The sequence below is a fragment of the Malus domestica genome, chromosome 14 (assembly GCF_042453785.1).
Source record: "Malus domestica chromosome 14, GDT2T_hap1".
In the NCBI taxonomy this organism is placed as follows: domain Eukaryota; kingdom Viridiplantae; phylum Streptophyta; class Magnoliopsida; order Rosales; family Rosaceae; genus Malus; species Malus domestica.
Window position 1 is genome coordinate 4,344,851 of NC_091674.1, and position 14,791 is coordinate 4,359,641.

General features: G+C 37.4%; 2 protein-coding genes across 7 annotated transcripts; both read right to left on the minus strand.

The window, feature by feature from the left end:
- Positions 1-936: 936 nt before the first annotated feature.
- On the minus strand, positions 937-2,231 carry LOC139191102 (uncharacterized). The gene is made up of 2 exons (XM_070811630.1): positions 1,971-2,231; positions 937-1,584 (listed from the first exon to the last, which is right to left on the minus strand). Exons 1-2 carry the CDS (start codon positions 2,151-2,153, stop codon positions 1,063-1,065), a joined length of 705 nt encoding a protein of 234 aa, XP_070667731.1. The 5' UTR covers positions 2,154-2,231; the 3' UTR covers positions 937-1,062.
- Positions 2,232-7,469: 5,238 nt separating this feature from the next.
- On the minus strand, positions 7,470-10,807 carry LOC103414933 (L10-interacting MYB domain-containing protein-like). 6 transcript variants are annotated; one of them, XM_017326712.3, is made up of 6 exons: positions 10,642-10,807; positions 9,164-9,263; positions 8,924-9,073; positions 8,719-8,851; positions 8,264-8,604; positions 7,470-8,186 (listed from the first exon to the last, which is right to left on the minus strand). In XM_017326712.3, exons 2-6 carry the CDS (start codon positions 9,254-9,256, stop codon positions 7,635-7,637), a joined length of 1,269 nt encoding a protein of 422 aa, XP_017182201.3. In that variant the 5' UTR covers positions 9,257-9,263; positions 10,642-10,807; the 3' UTR covers positions 7,470-7,634. The 6 variants fall into 6 exon arrangements, with proteins under 6 accessions (XP_017182201.3, XP_028948627.2, XP_028948621.2 ...); XM_029092794.2 differs by having other exon boundaries at positions 8,264-8,542; positions 8,719-8,772; positions 8,924-9,263; positions 10,642-10,781; XM_029092788.2 differs by having other exon boundaries at positions 8,924-9,263; positions 10,642-10,781.
- Positions 10,808-14,791: the final 3,984 nt, after the last annotated feature.

Here is a 14,791-nt window from a genome sequence, read left to right on the forward strand (position 1 = left end):
TACCCACGATGGGAAACATTTGTCAAAACAGTGCCATGTCCGCGAAGTGCAAAGGAAAAACACTTTGCAAGCTGTCAAGAGGGGTGCAGGAAGGATGTGGAGCGTTGTTTTGGTATCCTTCAAGCTCGTTGGGCGATCGTCAGGGGTGCTGCTAGAATGTTCGATGTAGAGTCACTTCGATCCATCATGATGACGTGCGTCATTCTTCACAACATGATTGTGGAAGATGAGTTCGATTATGATGCAGTTGATGAATATGAGCCCGAGCCAGACACGATGAACAATTCAAGAACACAGATATATTGTGCGCATGATGCCACCGAAGAACCCGTGCAACACGAGCCATTAGAAAGGGATGGACGTTACAATGAAAGGGTCATTCAATGATATATTGCACTTCAAAGGTCATCTATGCACAATGATCGGCAAATTGACTTGATAGAGCACCAGTGGGCATTGAAACAATCTGAAGATACTTAAGTTTATTTAGTATGTTTGTTTGTATTTGGTGTGTTTATGTAATTTTATTTGGTGTGTTTTTTGTAGTGAGTTTTTAATTATTTCGTATGTTTATGTAATCTTATTTGGTGTGAATTATTTGGTATGTTTATGTAATTTTATTTGGTGTGTTTATGTAATTTCAATTGGTGATAGTTTTATTTGGTGTGTTTTATAATTTCATTATACGTGAACAATTTGATGAATAAAGATTCTATTATTAGGATAAATATATTACGAAATTAAATACATGTACTCTCACTTTAAATAAAGTACTAACTTCAATAAAATGGAAACAACATAAATAATAAATTACAACCCAAAGTGATTGGAAAACTATGGGCTTCGATTACAAAAAGTACCCTATTTATCATCACTTAACCAATCTGTGGTGCTAGGATCATCTTGTCTTGTTGTGCTAGGACCATCTTGTCTTGATCTCGCTTCTCTTGCACGCCTCCTTTGCATCACATCCGCTTTCTCCGACTGCCAAATATATTTAGAATTTGGAGACATCCCTTCTAAACGCGTGTTCATAATGTCACGATCTCGTTGTGCAATTCTTTATTCTTTAAGCAACTCATTTTCTTGCCTAAGTAGCTCTCTTTCCCTCTGTTCAGCTTGAAATGCTTGTTGAATAATTGTAGCTTTTACCTCATCTCTAGCCTTTTCAGCCTCATATTTCGCCAATTCCCGCCCCAACATCAATTCACCTTGACGAGCAAGTTCTTGCATGTACTTTCCATAATCATTCTTGGAATCACTCACTTTCCTCTTTGAAGCCTTCTTACCTTGAGGCCTAATTGGATAACGGGTCGATCCCGATGCTTGTTCAGGAATGGGCGTTTTAGGCACTTCTTCTCCATCTTCTTCATCAACATGGGAGCCATGATCGGGCGTAGAGTGTGGAGGGGTGCTGTGTACAAAGGTACTGTGTAGAGGGATGTTGTTCATGCATACTTCTGGACCAACAGGCACAACTTTGAATTTAGGATAATCTTTAACAATATTCCAACATTCCCACCGGTTGAATGATTTGTTTCTTGATTTGATTTTGGCAGCATACCATGCTTGTGCTTGAAGTTGCTACAAATAATAATAATGAAATTATTAGGTAACAAATAAATAATACAAACAAATAATAATAATGAATTTATTAGGTAACAAATAAATAATACAAACCAATAATAATAATGAAATTAGGTCACAAATAAATAATGCAAACAAATAATAATAATAATGAAATTAGGTAACAAATAAATAATACAAATAAATAATAATAATGAAATTATTAGGTAACAAATAAATAATACAAATAAATAATAATAATGAAATTAGGTCACAAATAAATAATGCAAACAAATAATAATAATAATGAAATTAGGTAACAAATAAATAATACAAACAAATCATTATAATCAAATTAGGTAACAAAATAATAATACAAACAAATAATTATAATATATTCATACCTCATCCGCATAATTTGCCCCACTTCGAACATTACTACTAGCTTGTGTCAAGGCATCTCTCCACGTACTAAAGGAATGGCTAAGTATTTTCCAACGACTGGACATCGATTCTTTGGTTCTTTTCCCACTCATTTGCTCAAGAAATTTGGTATGAATTAAACTCCACATTTCTCGCAACTGCATCTCATTACCCGTAAGGGAATTATGAGTAACTTCAACCCAGCTAGTGCACAACGCAACATCTTCAAGAAGCAACCAATTCGTACCTGCATCAGTAGTCATTTTGTGGAAAGAAATTGGATTGAAACTTTGAGAGAAAGATAGGAATTTGATTGAAAGTAGTTGATAAAATATGAAATTATGGTGTAAGGTAGATGGAGAAGAAGTGGTATTTATAGAAAAGTAAAAACAATTTTTTACAATTTTTTTTTCAGATTTTTTACAATTTTTTGGGATTTTTTCCATTTTTTTTAATTTTTATTCAAATAATTAATCTCTACCGTTGGATTTAAAAAAAAATTGAATTCCAACACTCCAGATTGTGTCACGTGTCACAACGGTAACTTTTCTTAATTTTAAAACTATTTTTGCTTTATTTATAAAACATATTAATATTGACCGTTGATCTCAGATCGAACGGTTGATATTAAATAAGATTTTTTTTATTTTTTTTACCGTTGAGATCCAACGGTCCAAATTAAGGAGCCGTTGAGATCGAACTGGGAAGCCACGTGGCTTCCCAACGGTAACTGAGACCATTGCAAAAGTGGATTGCTTTTCTGAAAAGCTATCGGGCGACGCGCTCCCACGCGCGAGTGGGGTGCACGCGCTTGACAGAAAAAAATAAAAAAAGGGTTTGGAGCTCGAGCTCACGAGCGGGCTCTTCAAGGCTGGAGTTGATTCACAGGGCCTCGGGCCCTTTCTTCTCCCCTGTTCCCCGGGCTGCTCCCATGGCTGGAGCTGCTCTAATATCTTCCAGTAAGTCCTCTTCTGCAGACTACAAGTACAAGCCTACCATCGCGAACTCCTGTAAGTCCTCTTCTACAGACTACAAGACTCCATCTTTGCCAGAGATATGTCAGACATCAGACGTAGCACTCTTACCCTCACAAAGCAGAAACCTAAACCTAGAAAGATTGAAATCAAGAAAATAGAGAATTCAGGCTCCCTATATGTCACGTTTTCGAAGCGGAAAGTTGGACTTTTCAGGAAGGCCTCCACGCTCAGTGCTCTGTATGGCGCTGAGGTAGCCGTCATTATCTTCTCCCCCCATGGCAAGACGTATGTCTTCGGCCACTCTTCGGTGGATTCTGTCCTCTCTCGCCTTGAGAGTACAAACACTCCCTTACATGGCTGCCAACAAAATGTGTCTATGCATGCAAGGGTCGAAGATGATAACGATGTAAAAAGTAGTATAGTCGAAAGTTATTCAAGAGTTCATTGGAAGAGTTGAAAGACAAAGTTTGTGCACGTTATGATGATTTGTCAATGCGTGAACTAGCTTTGACGGATTATTTGGGTGTACATTGATTTATTTCTCATACTTTGTATTTTATTGTCTCATGATTTTTCTGAGTTCTATTTCTTTTTTCATGGAAGAAAGTTTTTGAAACATATTTGTTTTATTAATTCGTTTTTTTTTTTTTTGTAATGGTTATAAAATTTTGTTAGCTTTGAAATTCGTATGCATGAAATATAAATGCTAATCAGAATGTTATGTTGGAAGTCAAGTTAGAACACGATACAGATAATAACCATATACTATTGTTGACCCTAAAAACTACCAAGCCTACGTGTCGCGCATGCCAAGTAACTAATGAGCTAACTACGTCCTTCAGTTGTGTGCGGGGCTTGCCAAGTCGTCGAACGAGCTCGGCTAGGGAGTAGAATGTGTTGCATGGCGTTGGGCGCACTGCTGACTTCTTAATCTTGCGACTGTGGCCGAGGAAGGAACATGTCTCGGCCTTTAGGGTCTAGAGCCTGAAGACAAGGCTGCTAGTTCTGCGAAGTTCACAAATCGTCGGCGCCAGATTCGGTCACAGTGATTATATTCATAAAAGTATAAGCACGCCGAATCGACACCAAACTATATGGGCACAAGTACTCAAAGAAAATGTGCGTCTTAATCATAAACGTAGTCCGGCCATCAAAATGCCGAACTCTAAATCCCACTTGTGAGTATCCAATCATAAACGACTCGGCGTTCGATGCATCGAGCCCAGTAACCTGTAACACCTCACCTCGCCGAGAAGGCAAATGAGATGACCTCTACCAATAAGGATTCGAAATTCCTTCTCGATCGAGATTTGGATAAATAATCAATCAGCCTCAACGCAGTGTTGTTTATCCAAACTGAAGGTACTTCTCGGTCGGCTGATTCTACGGCAACAGTGTTGTTTATCCAAACTAAAGGTGTTCGCCAGTTGCCTTCACAGTGCTGTTTATCCAAACTGAAGATGTGTTGGCGAAAAAGAAAATAAAAATCTCAAGGTTGTTGAGAGGTTTCGCGTAGAGCGAAAGTTTGCGCAGGGCAGTTTGTGTGTTTTTGTTGGCGAGAGCTTGTAATGTTGCATGTCGCTTGGTATTTATAGAGATCTGCATGCCCAAGTTGCGAAAACCATTTCCAATCGCACTATGACTCTGAGTCTTCATTGGTTGCTAACCCCACGTCTTATCAATCAAAACCTGTTATCATTTGCAACCTGATGCAATCTTGTTTTGACTATGTTTATACCATATTTAGGGCCTCGTATTTAGATCTCGTACAAATACTCAGAGGACTTAAATGTAATTATGTAATAAAAAAATGGGCAAATACGTAATAAGTGAGGCGTCTTTATTCTATAAAAAGACCCCTCACCCTCACAATTGGGGAATGCCATTTCTGGAGCCTTCTCACCCCTCTCACATCTCCTCTCATTACAGAGGTTCTCTCCCTCACCTCTCAGATAAATGTATAATCAATGTGGACGTAGCCCAAACTTTGGGGTGAACCACGATACATCTTGTGTTATTTACATTTGTGTAAATTCATGGTCAGATTTACGTTGTTCCAAGACCTTCGGTTTTGTGCATCAACAGACTAGATTATCGACATAATTCCAAGAATATCCAGCGATACTTTTTATTCCACCATCATAACCCTTATCCATGCATAATAACCTTCTGCCAAATACCACATGCATGCATGATAATCATGCATCCAACAACCCTAATCAAACCTTCAGCCGTAACCATGCATGGCTGGCCAAATCCAAGCACACGTGGAGGTCATCAATTTCTTTTATGTAGCCAAGCACACGTAGCTGACCAACTCCAATCTGGCATCCTTATCTTCCACTAATATCTATGCCAATATGTATCCATTTACCAACACTGCAATAACGTATTAGGACTCTTGATAGAATAGTTTGATGCTCTAATCCTCCACACGTCTAAATTTCAAGAATCCCAAATCAAATTGAACTGTACTGCTTGCTTTCAAGTTGGAGATATAATTTGCATCTCATCTTGTACAAGAAAATATCAAGATATTTCACTATTAAAAGATAATATCATGATTAAAACTACAATATATCCTTATCTTAACTATTCCGTCATCCAACATTTGAGAGCTATGTTCATCAACGGCCTTGATCGCACGAACCGATAGTGTAAAATCAGGTCTAAACAACTATATATACATATATTCTTTGGCCTATTGCAATCAATCACGAATCCCTTTGTTAAAAAGAATTTTTACAAGATTCAACAAGATAAACACTTCCTATACTGCAACACCTATATTGTACTTTTGATCTTGTAGCACACCGCACACCGTCACTTCCCTTTGATGAACACTATTGATCGCAGATGATCTTCCTCAAAAGCAAGGAATATGTGGAGACATAAATTAATCACATTCAAAAGAGCATATCACATGGATTATGAGATCTAAATATCGAAGTTACCCTAGACGACATAAGCAGACTAAGAGCTTAACCATGAAGGGCCAAGAAGACTCCATTCACAACTATTTGGCCCCGAGGCACAAGGCATATGCCAAATTCTCTATCAGACCACGACCCACAAGGAAACATCATTCGTTCTTGGAGGATTGGTCGTTAACCCCTCAACGGTTTGCCCATCAGACACACAAGCAAGCACGAGCAAGCGCGGGAGGCTCATTAGAGTCTTAAATAAGGTCAAACACTTTCCTACGCTGTTCCATGTCTAAGACTAACTCAATGCACAAGCTCAGGATCAAGTCAACGACCTATGAATGCCTATTGCTAAGCATCTCCTAAGGAGACTGCTCCACCCCTCATCCTGCCTAGCCCTAGCCTAGCAGACAGGATACAGAGTTCTTCCACTTTAAATATATATCCAAGTCCTCCAAGAAATTAATAATCGCGAATTCAGTTTAGTACTATCTACTTACTTTCAGTTTCTCTGGAACACTTGAGGAATTAGGGCATCAGATGACTTTTGTCAAACACTCAAGGAATTAGGCATAGATGACTGTTGGCAAACACCACACCAACGTTAGTTAATTGATTTTTTGGTGTTATATATTTTGTACGTTTTTTATTTAAATTTAAATTAGAAAATTCACATGCAAAAATTAAGCTTTGTTTTTGTTCATACAGAACATGCATGATCCCATTTGTGTGAGGTCGTAAACGAGTACGAATGGGATGAGCAATGACACACACATCAAATATGGTAATACTTTAAAAGTCCAACTATAGTGCATTATTTACCAAGTAATCATTTTGTTGTAAATCCAAATGCAAGTTCACTTTGCAATTACATGAATCTAAGATATTGGAAGAAACTAATACTATCGAGCAAATGGAGGAGTACAAAGCCACACTGGATATGGGAGGCAACATATTTTGGTGTGACCAACCAACCAGCCAATCAATTCATATATAATATGAAGTTGCATGAGGCGAAACATGTTAGGAGTGCCTTAGAAATTTAAGGAGTTCTTTAGCAAAGTTGAAGTTCAAAGTTTGGTATGCGTTTGGATGATTTTTCTAGTAGCGAATTGGATGTGAGGAATTAGTTAGGTGTAAATTGAGATTAAATGTGATTAAATCATGTTTTTCACATAAACACATTGGATTACTTTATTTTCATTAGAGAAGCATTCCCAATTCAAAGGGTGATTAAGAGGTTTTATTGTTAGTATAGTGTTATTATGTAATTCAATGCAAAAATTCAATTACAAACTAAAAGTCCAATGACGGTATATTTACCTGTATAATGTAATTGTGTTGATAATGGATAAGTAACAATCATTTTCTACATCATGTTTTTCCTTTTTATAGAAGCGAGTATTTTGTTGATAATGGATAAGTAAAAATCATTTTCTACATCATGTTTTTCCTTTTTATAGAAGCGAGTATTTACGTTATTATTTGATAGCTTCTAAAATTGTATGCGTGAAAATATAGAGATACGAATTTTGGAACGGAATTGTGGAAGAAAAAAGATTGACGGTACTAGCACAGAGATTAGAATTTTGCTTGATTCATGACTTGAAGCAAAAGCAAGTATAATTGAATAGCAAGGAGCTCTTTCTACAAATATTGCTAGCATTGTCACGTGTCCAACTTCGACTTACGAGATACAAAACTATACACTTGTAAACGTAATGGGAGGAGGAAGAAAGATGGATCACTGTGGACGAAGCTTTCTCATCAACCACTTCTTTCGCAGAGCGGGGTGCAATGCTAAAAACATCCTGGCTCTCTTCTCATCCTCCAAAAGGTCAACGGCATCCAGTAGTAAATCATCATCAATGTCCGGTATAGCCTTTAAGACATCAATAACTTTCTCTATGGATACAGATGCCTCTTTCTTCAGTTTCTTCTTCAACGGTGACTCTGCAACTGCCATATCTCCCAGAGCATTGGCCGCAACTCCATCCGTTCTTTGTGGTTTCTTAGACTGGTGTAAGGTTTGTGTGACATCGTGACTGTGCCTTTCCTTTTGATCTGATAAATTCTTGACATCACTTGAATCCAATGCTTTTTTCTGAACATTTTGTTTGTCAACAATAGGTGTAGCATCTCCGTCAATTTTCTTAGCAACGGTTCCCTTGTCAAGAGCTTCATTGCAGTTTGATGGAACTTCTTTCAAAAGTCTAGCCTCATTTCCGCATATGACACACAAATCGGAATAATATGGCATAGCTTTATTTCTGTACATGTGGAAACTGGGATGTGCCTGCGTTTATAACAAAGTAAGGTACGAGCAATAGAATGTCTCCATTAAATTCCTAATCAAGAACAATTAAAGTATACCTCTATATATTTGTTCCAAACCGGATCATCAGCTACCACCTTTTGTTGTGTTTCATCCCAAGTAAAACCCTTTTGATCAAGCAGGGCGTTAACGCTACTGTAATGTTTCCTGAGGACATTGTACCGATTTTTCAATACAGCCCTACCATGCTGAAACCCGAATTTCTCATTAAAGCATGTGATCATGGTAATCCATGATTTCTTCTTGAAAGTGCAACCAACCTTATTCCCTTTGCGCACTTCATCCAACATTAGTTCAACGAAAAATTGGTCCATAATCTGTGACCAGTCAATTTTTTTAGGATCAGCATCAGTGGGATCTTGAAATTCCATTCCTCTTGCTACAAAATTTGAGAAAATTACAGACAATATTTCAATGCATTTGCACATATTTATCAAACAGAAAATTAGCTTTGCCAAAACATCAATTAATAACGATTTCCCACACTATGTACCTTCGTTCTCAAAGTCCATATCGTAACATGAAAGACTGTATCTTCCATCAGCAACTGCATGGCCACATATTATGCACAACTCGTCATAATGCGAAATGACTTTTGTTCTGTACGGTTGCATTTCAGGGTGGGCCTGCATAGAACATGTGCAACCTAATATAACTCTCGTGTGTGGACAGTAAAGTTTAAAGATTAAACGGTGTACCTTGATATAATTATTCCACACATCATCGTCAGCTGTTATCATCTGTTGCGTTTCATCCCATCTAAAGTTTCCCTGATCAACAAGACTCTTCATCTCGCTGTACTGCTTCCTCAATCTTTTGTATCGATTTTTCAGAATATCTGTATCATACTTAAACCCAAATTCATTATTAAAGAGTACAATCATATCTGCCCAAGCTTGTTTCCTAAATCCATGACCAGTTTTGTTCCCTTTGCTCACTTGTTCTAGCATAAGGTCAATGAAGAAATTGTCTTGTGATGGAGTCCAGTTAGCCCTTACATGGTCACTGGTGGTAGAAGAACCGGCATACATCCTTAACCTGCAACTTAAGAATTTTGTCAATAGAAAGGATAGCTCACGCTAGTCAAATTGCAATAACCATAGATGTAGTTGAGCCCAATACGCATATTGGCTAGATGAAGACCAGATTTGTAACCGTAGATAAACGTATGCAAAGTATTGTTCAGTTAAACATATCAAGCTGCATTTCCACTATACTACGTTTGTTTCCCTTTCTCTCTAAAATCAAGTAAAAACGACAAAGAAGTTGTATGCCATAGTTGAAGAAGCGAAAACAATTTTCTTCCCAATTGGGAAGAAAATGCAAACTACTTATAGAGTCACATTTTTCTTTCTCACACATTCCATCACCGTCTCGTTCTCTATTCCCCCTTCCATAGCTACAACCTTCACTATAACAGAACTGCTACGACTCCACAGCTGCCACCACCATCATCACTTTACCAACTTAGACCGCTTAGACTAATAATGTCACCGCTACCAGTATTGTATGTAATATGTATTGTCACCTACTAGATACTTGTAACATAGCGTCTTATCCTAATCTTCATGGATACACAATTTTCAATCTAGTTCATTCCGCAACACCCGTGCCGCCCAGCACCACAACTAAATTTTCAAACTGGCTCTACCATTTCCTTATTACATTGCCCCCTTCCCCACCAAGACTGCCTTAACATAACCTTGTTCACCATTTTCTTCTGACACTACCCCTTTTCCTTCCAACTATTCTCATATATTTTTTTCCTTCTTACATAATTCACTTTCAGCCTTACAACTCCAAAGGAAATAGTAAAAAAACAAATCTTAGGCTGCTAAAATGTTTTAACTATGGCAATTTTAAACTTTAATTCCATGGAATACTGAAAGAAAAATGATTTCCGCACACTTCTTTTCTCCTTCGGCACACCACAGTTTATTTATGTCCCTCGATTCTCATTAAGTGTGTGCAGGGAAAGAAATGGGGTGTGCAGAGATCACTTCTCTTCCCGAAAAGACTTTAGCGTACCAAATGACACTATAATCCCACTGAAGTTACCAAAATTTCACTCTTTTTTTTTCACATTATTTTTGTATAGTATTCTTACGATCTCTCAACTGCCAAATGCAACAAGAAATTACAGATAGTCGGATCAGTTGAAATTTCTCCGTTTCAATTTCAATGGGATCAAAATTCTGACTTCCCAAACGCGTAATTGCTTCAAAGCTATTCGATGGAAACCCTAATCCTCTGTTTGGTTGCTGAGAAAACGTTTCTGGACGATTTCTCCAAATATTCAGAGAAAATAAAATGCAAATATAAATTATCGATTCGATGACAATATTATATGAATAAATAATATAAATCAGAAATTCGATGAAACAAACAGCGGTGAAGAATAGGAATTGCGAAGTACCCGTTGTGACTGCCGTATGAGCCAACGAGCTGTGGCTGACAAATGGGGAATAAGGTAGTCCTGGGATAAGAGAGAGAATGCTTCCGTTTGGCTTTGGATTTGTTTTCTTTGCATTAGTTTTTTAATTTTTTTGCTTTGATATTTCTTCTACTAAAAATGTGGTTTCGTTACCGCAGTTCACTATTCTAGGAGCTCAGAAGGCTCATAAAGTTATTTTAGCAACCCGTTGGCCACAATCATGTAAATCGTCAAGAATCAAATTCAGGACTTGTCGTGTGAAATAAAAGCCTGAAATTCGTCTCCAAACACTTGGGATTTGGGCCAATTTGGTGTTGAACTTGTGATTCACAAATTTTGAATATAAGACATTTTATTTATAAGTATAAATGAATATCACTATATCATAATACTTACTAAGTGAATCCATTATTTATTATTTATATTCTTATTCAAGCTATGTCAGAAGAAGGAAATCGTGAACGGTATAATGCAACATTTCGAATCACAGACAGATGTCTATTTCATAATCACAAATTAACCATGGGGTATTTCTTATAACTATACAAGCTAGGTAACAAATATGTCATGAAATATCAAATTTATCCGTTAAATATTCGTTATCATTTTGGTTTGCTACAACATTTTCCCTCGCCCATTCATCGAATGTCTCCTTAGCCAGCACTCGTATGCTCTCTGTAGAAATTATTAAAGAGACAGGCCATACAGCCCACTTTCAACAACACAAATATTGTCCCCAATTTGGTAATTTCACCTGCACAATCCGTGAGGTGTGGGGGTTTATCACAAAAGGTCTCGGTATTAGTTTGAGTGAGTTTAGGATATTTAAACTCTTATTTTCTCATAGATAAGATCGATGTGGGACAGTTCGGGCTAGTTTGGAATTGCTATACTTTTTAAATAAATTGTTTGTGTTGTGCTTTAAGAATAATTAGTTGCAAAATAAAGCAGTTGAGCGTTTTATAAACTATATTTTAAAAGTGTTGTGAGTATGAAAAACAATGTCTAGAAGGATAAATAATGTCATTGTTTAAAATTAATGAGCTCATTACATAAATTAAAAATATTCTAAAGTCTCAACTCCTTCTTTTAAAGCAGCTTTTAAAAGCAATCAACATGCTGCTTTTAAAAGCTGCTGTCTAGAGGCCATTGCTTTTAAAATAAGCAATATATTTTTTTTTACCAAGTACCTTTTTACTGCTTAACTTTAAAGTGAAGCAGTTTTTGGTGAGGAAAAAAAAAAAGAAATACCAAACTGGCTCTTTAACATGCCCTCTCACATGAGACCCACTAATTGGGTCACACGTGGGAATGAGAATCCCTACATCGACAACCACGTGGAGCTCATGTGAAACCCAATTAGTGGATTACATGTGGAGCCAAAGGGACTCACTCTACACGAGGGCAGTGGCGGATCCAGGAGTTTAAACTCGGGGGGTCCTAATAATAAAGGTCAAACATTTATAGACAAAAATAACATTGAAATTTTAAATGTAATACATTTCATTCAAAAATCATATGCAAAACAATATTACAAGTTAAAAATCCTAATTCAAGCGTCCATTACGAGGTTCCATAAGTTACTAGGGAATACCTAAGTTATTGATCATCTAATGTGGACCACTAAATTTAAAACACCAGTAGAATAAAACTTTCCCCAAACTCCCACTATCTTTCTAACCAAACACACCATTTTTATCTTTTACTAGTTTCCAAACATCCACTTTCTCTCTCATTAAGAACACAGCAGCCATACCTCCACCAACCGCCTCCCTCCTCTTTCTCCCCTAACCAGCTCTACCCCCAAATTTCACCAACCCATGACAGATCATATCCATCTTACTAACCTTATGAAGGAAATTTCACCCATAAGAAAAATTACTAAGGTGGTTGAAATAATTTGGGGAAATTTGGGCTTATGTACTGTTATGAATTCCATGACGGAGAAGTCCGACAATGACGACGGAGTGCTACCATGGCTTCCACGATAAAGATAGGAGGATTAAGGGGCGGGTTCAACAGATGACTGAGAAAGGTTGGAGGAGAAATGGGTGGCACCGACGGATGAGACCATGGCAGAAGCAATGAGGAGAGAGGCAGGAAGGGTCCCTATTTCTTTCTTCTTCATGCGCAATCATCTTCTCCGAGAAGAAGACAGACACTGCAACTTGCAACCTACAACCTGCACAGACCTCATGTTCAAGTACGAGGGTCCCTGGGAAATTTCTAACAATGATTTAAGGTCGTCGACGAGTCTTGGGACCTCCCAGGTCCCTATGTAGATCCGCCTGCACGCGGGGCCAAAGGACCCACCATCATCGCGTGGGGCCAAGGAAACCCACCCATCACGTGGCAGTACGGGCTCGCTCTCTGGCTCTGATACCATGTAGAAATTATCAAAGAGACGAGCCAGACGGCCCACTTTTAACAACACCGATATTGTCCCCAACTTGGTAATTATCATTTGCACAATTCGTCAGGTGTGGGGTTTTATCAAAAAATACATCGGTATTAGTTAGAGTGAGTTTATAATATTTAAACTCTTATTTTCTCATAAATATAATTGATGTGGAACATTTTAACACTCTTTGCTATATGGTCCCAAAGCTAAATGATGAAACAGAGGCTACCGAGCAGGCGACCACATTAAACTCTGTTTGGTGGGCCGCATTGGATACGATAATCTAATTAAATTCAACATGAATTACGTATATCATTTGATGGAGTTTTAAGTGTATCGCGGATTAAATACATACTCGGATCCATGTCTAAAGTAAATGAGATTTTGGAACGCAACCTTTGGTTTCCAAGCCAGCCCAAGCCAATATCAAGCCCGATCCAAGCCAATCCAAGCAAACCCACCAAACATGGGATATGAGTCTGTTTGGATATGAGAATTAAGGATTCATTCGAAATAGAAGATGGGAAGCATGAGAATTGAATAGGGGTGGTTCGGTATGGGATCCCATACCGAAACCCTTGTCCCGATTCCCAAACCAAAAATTTCGGGAATCCCAATTTCAATACCGATCCCAAACCAAATTTTCGGGAATCCCGAAATAGTTTCGGGATTTCGGGACAAATCGGGAATCCCGAAATGATTTTGGGCTTTTGGGCTTTTGGACTAAATTATTATGTTTTTGGGCTAAAATTGAACCTTTTAACACTTTTGGGCTGCAATCTGCTAAGAAACCCGTTGCAATATGTGCCAATTGTAAGACTATGTCAATTTAAATGTAGATGCTACAATTGCAAGACTGCCAATCTGGATTCAAATGTAGATGCTACAATTGCAAGACTCTGTCGATTTAAATCATTCATACATAAATATGTGCAACTATTGAAGCCTTCATTTTCTATGGACTCTGTCGATCTAAATATATATTTAAAAATTAAATAATATATATACATATTTTTCGGTTTGGTTTGGGAATACCAAAATCCCAAAAACTTGAGACCGATTCCCGTACCGAAATTTTCGGGAATTTCGGTTTGGGATTTTTTCGGTTTGGTTTCGGGAATTTTTCGGTTTGGTTTGGGATTTTTGGGATTTTTTTCCAGCCCTAGAATTGAATATAAACATTTCATGTCGTTTGTTTCAATTAATTTATAGTTTACTTGAAATCCTTATATTACACTTCATGCATTATTGTTTGTTACATTTGAGCGAATCGCATCGTAGGCCTATTATAATTTTATCTCATTAACCCTCCCTAAACTCTTACATTAAACACTGAAATCCAAAAATACCAATAGGAGCATCCAATGATCCAGACAAAGCCGCTATTTAGTGTCACGGTTTAGTGATATTTATCGTCACTTATAATTAAGATGTTTTAAAATAAATTTTTGTCAAAAAATGAGTTTGATGCATAACTCACTCCCTAACCCTTTAATGTGAAGATAATATTTTTTGTATCATGTGATTCCATTCACATGCTCAACATCCAAATTTTATATTCTTATCCAAAACTATTTGTTTCGTGTTTTTTTAATTCTGAGTGAGAAAGAGAAATCGATATATTTTACTCGCCTACTTAAACAACATTCTTTTGTTTTTATGTGGAACAGGAAACATTCCCATGCAAGTTGCGAGGACCTCAGATCTGACGTTCAATACTTTATTAGGGAT